Here is a 9395-nt window from a genome sequence, read left to right as displayed (position 1 = left end):
TGTGACGCTGCCGCCATGCGGGCTGGTCAAGTGCAGGCGAGAGTTAAGAATCACACAGTTGTGTTGGCTAACTTTTATTTTTCAGCAGTATAGTATTTGTAATATTCTTTATTTTTCTATATTATAAATATGGAATTATAAATTTAAAAAAGTAGATACACAGAGCATTGGCCCTGGAAAGGACGGTCATAATGTAAATCATACATCTGAAGGTGACGGAGTTTGTTCACGCTGACATTTCTCCCTTTAACCAACACTTGGCAAACGGCTGCTCAGTCGAGCACAGACAACCAGTGGAAGAACTGAGTGTCCCCTCCCCTCCAATAAACGTTTATTTAAAAAGAAAGGAGTTACTGTTGAATGGCCATGTGACATGTACCATGTTGAGACAACGGAGCCGATAATCGTCCTGGCAGGTCAGAGTTGGCTACCTTAGAAAACAGATGTCTAGAACTTGTTTTATGATTTCCATGTGCTAATCTGTCTTTGATGGCCAGTTGCATGTGTGCACAGTGTGAGCTGACACTTGGCTTCCCTAGAGATGATTTCTAAATTAACTCATGGGATTTACTGAGATTCAGGTAGGTTAGTTCCGGGAGGAATGGAATGATAGCTTCAAAGTCATCTGCTCGACTTCGTCTTTGAGAACCAGCGACTGAGCACCTCTGCGGTGTCCGCTTACATCTGCCCACCTGACCGCGCTTACCAACCCACAGCGACAGCTCAGAGAATATACGCGTGGTTCCACACCTTTTCAAGCAATAAGCAAAACGTATCAAACATTCGGTCTTGCAATAATTTTATTTTCTCCCTTCAACCATAATAATATGATATCCAAATTTTGTCTTAACCGGAGGGTCTGTAAACACAGGCTTGTCCAGCCCACTTACAGGCAAGGCAAATGCTGCTTCTTGAAATGGCCCCACCATGGACCCTCTGGTCATCCAGCCCAGGTCGCCCTGCAAAACCCAAAAGGTGTGTGATGTCAAGTGGCCCTGAAGAGGGAACGGTTCTACTATAGCTGGAGCATTTCCCCACGTGGACGCTAAGGTTCCTAGCTGTGTTCAGCTGGGCTAGAAAGCAGGAAGGGACGAGGACCAGCGGGTGGAAGAGGCAACTGTGCACTGAGCACGGCAGCAGCCGCAGTGCCGCTGCGGGTCTCTTAGCCATGCGACTCTGCTCGTGCCTAGGTTTAGACGTACGGGACTCACATCCAACCGTACACAAGTTGGACCCTGCTGCTCTGAGGATCTTGAAACGATGATCTGACAGAACATGGGAAGGACCCTCCCTCGCCTGCGTGTCCTGTGGGGACAGAGTCAAATGATGACAGCACATACCCCCTGCCTGGCTTTATCTTCACTGTACTGTGCGGCCACTTCATTGAATCTCATTCCAGACTTCAGCTTTTCCATGGCTTCCATGATTTTCCCGTGTTTTTCGCACAGAATGTGTCTGACCTACAAGGGAAAAGTATGTTCACGTGAGCCTTGGAGACCCGAACGACTCATTTCCTCAGAGGACGGCGTCGTGCCTGGGTTACCCTCGCGACGGAAAAAGCGCGTTAGCTCAGGGCGACTTCAGTCCTGGAAGTCTGCCCAGCTGGGCAAGGGCCACGAACCCATTTCCTGTACCAAGACGAGCTCAGTACCCCGACTGAGGTGCAAAATGGGCGCCTGGCTGTGGGAAGACCCCGTCTTTTACCATGTACCTCGACGGTAACAGGAAGAGGAAACGTGACAATGGCTGAAACCTGGGGTCCTGGACTCAAACGCCAGCTCTGCTGTCACCGTTAGACATGTTTTTAAAAACGCCAAAGAGTTTCTCCCATTTGTGCACTGAGGTAGGTGACAACAGTGGCGACGGGGTGTCATAGGGTCGTGAAGACTGCGACGCTGCAGCTGGCATTCGGCACAGCCAGCTGTTGCTTCGTCAGAGCATGCATCAGCGGCTCATGTGAAAAGAAAGGCCAGATCCTCTAGGGAATACTTTCCCCCGGGAGAGGCCCCAATACGAGCCTCCACACGATTCCACTTCGAAAAAGTATCTCGTGTTGAACATTAAGAGCAGGCAACCCATCCACAACACTCAAATTCGACCCGTTTACATAAAGCCGTGCTTTAAAAAAATCACTATCCTTAAACATTTTGTCCACAGATTGGTTGTGCGGGCTTTCTCATTTCTTATTCCAACAAAAGCTACATGTAACTTTCGCATTGTAACTGATAGGTGGGGGTGGGGCTGAGGTGTCTCCCTTATAAATGTGGAGACAGACCCAGCTTGTCCTCGGGATTCAAGTATGACGTCGGGGGTGAGGCGATCCAGTACTGGCTCAGAGTGTGTCCAGTACTTTCCAGGGGAGGCAGAGACAAATGATCTGGACCCTAGAGAACACCATGGTGGGGACAAGGACACTTCGTCAGACCTCAACACAGCCTGGCTGAAACAGCTTCCTCGCTCTGGTTCAGTTCTCAGGACAGCGCCCCTGGCACACGTGGCCACAGGAGGGGTACCCCCGGCCCCTCTGCATCCGAATAAACCGGTATTCGGTGGGACACAGCAAGACTTTTGTGCCAGTGGGACTGACCACTGGCAACTGTGTAAGACGCATCTTGGAAGACAGTCGAGCTAGAGAATTTGGGGGCAATCTGCACGGAGGGGAAGAGGGGACCCAGGGGGCGGACGAGAATGAGAGGCGAGAACGGGCCGAGGCCATCCTGGGAGAACATGGATGCTCACGCACTAAGCAGAGAAGGCCGCTCAGCCAGGCCAGTCCAAGGGAGGGCCAGTTGGGTGCGGACACGGCTGTGTCCTCAGAACCCAAGGCAAGAGGAAGCTTCCCGGAGGACATGACGGGGCCAACAGCGTTCGGTGCTGCAGGGCCCTCACGCAAGTACTGCGGATTCGGCTGGCAGGGGCAGGGGCCAGGAACTTGGGAGGGAATGCATTAGACAACGGGAAAGCCGCAGCTCGGAGGAAAGGGTCACGGCCAGGCACACATCTGAGTCCTGGGCTGTTTCAGAATGAAGGGACAGGCGCAGTAACGGGGGAGGGTGAAGCCAGAGCAGACAGTAGGTGGCGCTAGACGAAGGGGCAAGCCGTGGCCCTCGGAGCACGGTGACCAAAGTCAGCGGGGCTCAGAGGAGGAAGGGCGGAGAGGACGGAGTTGCAGGCCGAGAGACCTGTGTCTCGTGTCACAGGGGCTGGACAGCGCACGAGGTCCTGACCACAGGTCTGGTCTGTTTCCTCGTAAGCATCAGAATGATACTTAAAGGTGACCGAGTCCTTGACACGTGCTGGGCATGACACCCAGCGCTGGACATGCATTATGTCACGCAGCCCTCACAGCAACGCTGACGCCAGGTCACTACTTCTCCACCCTGGCAGCGCGTCAGGATCACCCCCCGCAGCTTCGAGAACTGTAGCAGGGTCTAGGCCGTGCCCCCAGGAGTCTCAGGCAGCCGGGGTGCGGCGGGCCCTCGGCTTGGGCAGTTTTAGGAGTTGTCCCAGTCACTTTGCCGTACACCGGGGTGAGACCCTGGGGTGAGGTCCTCTGCTGACGGGCAGGGTGCCGGGTGACTCGAGCTGGCTGAGAGACCAGGAATCAGTGGCCACGGCAGCTAGGGCCCTGGGACTCTCCCACGGGCTGAGCAGTTCTGGGCTTGAGCGTAAAGGAAGCAGACCGCTGGGAGGACCGAAGCGCTGGCTGCGAGGCGCGGGCGTGGGGGGGGAGCAGATGAAGGAGTGGGGCCCCCCGTCCTACTATCAGGCCCTTCACGCAAATCTCCAGCTTACAGAACTGACTCAGAGCCCGGGAGCTGGAGGGGGGCCAGGGCACGACCCGGGGAGGGGAGGCGGCGGGGGAAGCTGCGGTCACCAGGTGGGTTTCCGAATCTGGACAGTCCGGCGACACAGGGTGAGCACTAAAGCAGAATGACGGGATGTGCAGGGGGCCTAGACCCCAAAAGGCTGGAGGGTTCCGGGGTCACGCCCCTGCTGGGGCCTTCTTGAACACTGAGGACAACCCGGCTGTCATCCAGCATGTGAGTAGGTGCTTGTAAAAGTCAGCATGTGAGCTGAAACCTGCGCGGGCCAAGATTACCCCACAGCGTCCCTTACGAAGATGCCGCCCTGGAGACTAACACATCGGCCCTCATTAAACCCAGCATAGCCTGTGTCCCCGCCCATTTTATAATGACGAGCACCTCCTCAGCTCAACAGCAGCTGATCGAACCAGCTGGTTTGTATGTAGGGGCCGCCTTGTATGGAAACTTACCTCTGGGTACCGGAACCCCACTTCCCGTGGTTGGATGCTGTGTGGGAACACAGGCCGCCTATGGCAGAGCAGACCCACGTCTCCCACCTCACTGTCTCTGGGGCACAGGTTCACGGACAAGGGGCCGTCTCTTACCCATGATTTTAGTAATACCCAGAACTCTTTTTTATTAATGTCCTTACTTCTTTTTATAATACCCAGAACACTAAATCCTAATTGAATGAATGAATTGGAGTATGGGACCATATCCTTACCAAAACATGGAAACTGCCTTGTTACGTAGCACTAAGCAGTACAGTTTTGTTGGCAGATTCTATTTTCCGGGGCAGGCATCTCTGGGACGGGATCAAGCGCTCCGAGTAATTATTTACAGGGGTCTCCCACCCCCATTTTCACGGTTAGGGCCCTGGCTTGTAGCTCACGAGCAGGGGAGCTATCTAATGAGACGTGTGCCCTTGCCTGTTGTCTAAGCTCTTGGTTTTACAAAATATTTTGTCCCAAGAAATAATTCATTCGCTGACTGGAAGATCTAACTTAATACATTTTAAGAAACAATACTACAGTAGGAAGAGATTCTGGATGTCTGAGAAAGCATTTGAAAAATATTTAAAAAGGAATTACTTTTTATAAGTGAGATTGGTCTATATTTTCCAATTCTGTGTGACCTGGGTTTTATTTACATCAGTGTTAGACTAGCCTCTAAAAATGAGTTAAGCATACTGTCTTTTCCTTTTATGTATACCAAAAGAACACATGTGTATATATATTATTTATATTTAACATGGAAAAAAAAAGCTAGTAACTCACCTTTACTGCATTGCCACCACCTTTGGGACCCTGAGACTTCTTATCAGAAGTGTCACTCCCAGAAGCTGCTCCCCCTTTAGAGAAGAGATGACAGGTACTCATTTCAACTACACCTTGATATTTACAGAAAGGTCCAACACGATAGGAATCCATACTTCTGTCATAGCAGGAAGCTTCGAAAGGCACCTCTGCTGGCCACTTTACTACACATCAAGGTAAATGATTCTGTGACTCACCTCTCTTAAAATAGGAAATTAGTGCCCCATATAAACCCTTCAGAGAAAGAGACACACACAGGTGAGTGCTACCAGCTGAATGGGAGTGCAGAAGTCTGGTCTCGATCCAGTGTCATATCCTGCGTTCTGAGGGTGAACCCCCAAGCTCTTGCATGATTTCTAACAAGCACTGCAATGGTGTATTCCACAGAATTCCGATGTGTAAAATCTCCACAAGTATATTTTAACTAAAGATCATATTGCCCGCCACCCATATTTGGCTAAAGAATGCATTCATGTCCAAATTCATAGAGTCTACTACATCGCCTTTTGATTCTTTCTCCAGAAAAGTCATCGATAATCAGATTAACAAGCATTGGCAGCAACTCCCATTTTACTAGTCTGTCATTTGACTACTGTGTCAACTTGTGTCAATGGCAGCATACTTACCTGTTAGAGGTTGATGTTTCTAAAAACTATGGCTGGATTAAGTGTCCAGTTCAATACACATTTCCTTCGTATCTACTAAGTTCCAGGCACTGGGAACGGTAAGATGGACAGGCCATGGCCCCTTCCTTCGGGGAGCTCATGTGCTACTGGGGAGACGGGTATGTACACAGACCACTTCAGGAGAATGACCTATGACCTGTGGACGGGGGCTGTGGAAGCAGGAAGGGACATTCTAGGCAGTCAGGGAAGGTTTCCTGGATGAGAAGGCGCCGACCGGGTGAGGAGACAGTCTAGCGTGGGGGAATGGCGGGGTATTCTAGGAGACTCTGGATGAAGCCACATCTGGGGTGGGAGTGCTGTGACAGGAGCCTACGGGAGGTGGCTGAGGGTTGGGGCATGAGAGCCTTTGGGCCCCATTACGGTACATGGAATTTATCTTAGAACAGGGAGCCAATGAAAAGTTTTAATCAGGAGGCTCCATATTACTTGTCTTAGTGTCTCTGATGCCTTACACAGCTCGAGAGCGCTACTCAGCCCCTGCCCCTGAGCCTTAAAAATCACCATTGCCTTCCACTTGACTGAGAAACTGAGGCCATCGGTTATGATCGCGTACAAACTGCAGCCCTCCCTCCTCTCTGACCCCGATTTTGACAGCGTCTGTTTCACTGTCACCGGAAGCATCAGGTGTTCCTTCTCCTATTCAAAGCTCGGCTGCTCTACATTTGTCCTGGACCCCATTTTCTCCTAAATCTCACTCCTCTGTATCTTTACGTGTCTAACTCTACTGGATCCTTCACGTCGGCCTCACTCCCAAGTTTTCCCCATTGCGAAAAAACAAAACGTTCTCTTAGGCCTTCGTGCTCTTCTATCTACCATCTAATTTCTATGCTTTTTCCCATTAAAGCTTTCCAGAGAAGTCCGCGCGGATTGTCCAATCGATCACTTCCGGGTCACTCACTGGCCACCGGCTGCCTCCGTCCCGCACCCGGGGGTCCGCGGTCTGCTCCCTCCCCTCGCTCCTCACCCGACCGCATTCTCCCTGGCTGCTGTGGCCGCCCTGGCCGCTCTACCTTTTCCCCCTTTTCCAGAACCGCTTTTTCCTTTAGGCGGCATCTTTGCAACGCGCCGTTGAACTCTCAACTGTACCGGTTGCCATACGAAGCCCCTTCAGGCCCCATGGGGCTGTCCTAAACGGATGCCTGAAAGCGGCACCGCAACTGACCGTCCTTGCTGCGGCTCCGGAAGCAGGCATATCTTGGGACAGACCCAGCCCTGAGTCTCTAGGACCGATGGGGCCGAAGACGTCTGACCAATAAGAACCTTGGGCCGGGTAGAGGGGCGGAGCCAAAGGGAGAGCGAGGTAGGAAGGTCCGCGTCTGCGCTTTTTGTTCCTTCTGTCACAGCCCTACATTGCGTCTGCTCCCCTGCTCCCCTGCTCCCGCGCTCCCCGCCACCGCCCTCCCCTGTGCGCGTGCGCAGTGGAAGCCACGGGCCCCTGCAGTCCCTCGGCGCCGGCTCTGCAGATCCCGCGGGGCCGCCAGACAAAGGGAAGAGCCGCGGCGGCTGCCCCCTCCTCCACACAAGCCCGCCCTCGCGGTTTTTCATGTTTAATTTTACTTTGCAGCTGTAGCTGGTGCGATTCAAAAGGTAGTTTAAAAAAAAAAAAAGCTGTCGCCCCTCGGCCTCTCGTAGAACTTTGTCCTGGAGAAAAATTCGAAGCAGTCCGAATGAATGTCCTTCAGTAGGGCATCGCTTAAATAAATAATGTTTCAACCACAGCAAAGGATATATGCCGTTTAACGAGTGTAAAGCTGTGTGTACAGACACGGGAAATGACCTTAAGGTTTCTAACCGAGCTGTAGAATATGATTCCTTTTAAAAAGTACAAAGTGTACTATACGATATATGCGCATAAAAGACAGGAAGGCTGCCCAGCAAAATGTGACCAGTGGTGCTAGTACACGTCGTGTATGTTTCTGTGTATTTACAAAATTTCTATAATGGTGCAGCATAATACAGTAGTTGAAAACATGGAATTCTGGGGCCAGATCGCTTGGCTTCAAATCCCTGCTCCACCATCTGGCCGCTAGCTTTGTGACCTTCAGGAAGTGACGTCATCTCTCTTTGGCTTAGTTTCATCATGTGTAAAATGCAGTTGATGATTAATAGTACCTACTTATAGGGTGTTAAGAGACTTAAACAAGTTCATATTTGTAAAGCACATAGAACGGTCACGCGTTCCTAGAGTGTTAGCTTAAGATGAACGGGTTTTGAATTTGTGCCCCCACGCTGTCTCCCCTTGCCTGCAACCCCTCTCCCTCCAATTTATGTGTAAGGGCAAGGCTTTTCTTGCACTTCACAGATGGCTGTTCAGGCTTGCACCGCCAGGCAGAACCTACAGGTGGTCCAGCACAGAGTTGACTTTTTGGAGCTAGGAGTGCTCAGACCAGGGGATCGCGGAGTTCTGGGCCCATGCCCACCTGCAACTCAGACGTAACAAGCAGCCCCTTCATGTAGTGCCGCTGTGACTTCTGGACACAGCACGTCTTGGGCATGCCTTGCTTCAGACTGAGAGTGATCAGCTATGGAGAACATACCCAGTGTGGAGGGAATCACTGGTCCCCCACTTCTGAGGTGGATCCCATTGTCTCCAGGTACTGACTCTGCAAGTCCAGCTGGGAGATGGGGTTGGACTTTGATAATGACACTGTGGTCTCATGCTCATCAACTCATCCACAGCCAGGAGGTTCAGGAGGCACCTTTACTTTTGCATTTTCGTAGGGAACAGCCTTTCCTGCGACCACTGGCTGTGGCCATCTCAGAGCGGGAATGACACAGAGTTCAGATCCGGGTGAAGAGCCAGCATTAAATCGCTAATGAGCCTGGAAAATGCTTAAGGCCTGGAACACTGAGAGCTTTGTGCATTCCAGCAGATAACAGCAACAATAATAAGCAAGCCTCTGCAAGAGGTTGGATTTGCCCAGAGCAGTGCCCGAAGACCAGCAACTCAAAAGAGAAAAGATAGACGTAAGTCTACAGGGGCTTTCAAAGTCAAAAGCACTTTAAAGACAGATATAATATCGCATTTGATCTCAAGTATGCACTATGCATCACAAAAAGATGGGGAGGGAAACATGATAAAATCTTAAGTGTTCTGGAATATGAGTTAATGGCTAATTTTCATTTTTCTCTGTTCATATCAACTGGCATGTATTTTTCTTTTCCGAGAAAAAAGGCAATAAACATTATTCATTCTACACAGCGTTAAGTCTTCCCCAGTCTGTGGAGCCGACTGTGGAGGAGTGTGGAGCAGAGTGATGAGTGAACAGCAGAGCAGGCGGGGGCCAGAGAAGAGAAAACTTCAGCCTTGAGCCATGGTAGCAGCTGCTGGAGTGTACAGAGTGGGTCGGAGCCAGGAATGGCCGCCGGTCCTGTGTTAATTATCCCCTCAGACCCATTCTTCCTTGCATTCCTTAAGTGAAGAAAAGCAAGAGGGAAGGCTGGCAGGCCTCTTACCAACCTGCTCCACAACCGAGAGGGTGCAGTTGCTTTCCCGTTTGAGACCCCAGCACAGCGTCCTGTAAATGGGGAGCTTGGAACAACAAAGCAGGTCCAGCTGATCCCGCTCAGAGATGTCAGTGCATGGG

At 51.3% G+C, this 9395-nt stretch overlaps 1 protein-coding gene across 1 annotated transcript; it reads right to left on the bottom strand.

The window, feature by feature from the left end:
- Positions 1-782: 782 nt before the first annotated feature.
- Positions 783-6973, bottom strand: PIN4 (peptidylprolyl cis/trans isomerase, NIMA-interacting 4). The gene is made up of 4 exons (XM_011383347.2): positions 6819-6973; positions 5084-5157; positions 1341-1460; positions 783-959 (listed from the first exon to the last, which is right to left on the bottom strand). The coding sequence occupies exons 1-4, from the start codon at positions 6859-6861 to the stop codon at positions 801-803; spliced, it is 396 nt and encodes a 131-aa protein (XP_011381649.1). The 5' UTR covers positions 6862-6973; the 3' UTR covers positions 783-800.
- Between the last annotated feature and the right edge of the window lie 2422 nt (positions 6974-9395).

Source organism: Pteropus vampyrus, unplaced genomic scaffold, assembly GCF_000151845.1.
Source record: "Pteropus vampyrus isolate Shadow unplaced genomic scaffold, Pvam_2.0 Scaffold515, whole genome shotgun sequence".
Taxonomy (NCBI): Eukaryota; Metazoa; Chordata; class Mammalia; order Chiroptera; family Pteropodidae; genus Pteropus; species Pteropus vampyrus.
This window is presented reverse-complemented; position numbering and strand designations above follow the sequence as displayed.

Bases quoted from the DNA above. Each gene is read 5' to 3' on its own strand.
- PIN4 (XM_011383347.2), bottom strand. From the start codon at position 6,861: ATGCCGCCTAAAGGAAAAAGCGGTTCTGGAAAAGGGGGAAAAG. The intron at 5,158-6,818 runs GTAGAGCGGCCA...TCTTCTCTAAAG, and splicing joins TTCTGGAAAAGGGGGAAAAG to GGGGAGCAGCTTCTGGGAGT. The intron at 960-1,340 runs GTATGTGCTGTC...TGGGTTTTGCAG, and splicing joins AAGATAAAGCCAGGCAGGGG to GGCGACCTGGGCTGGATGAC.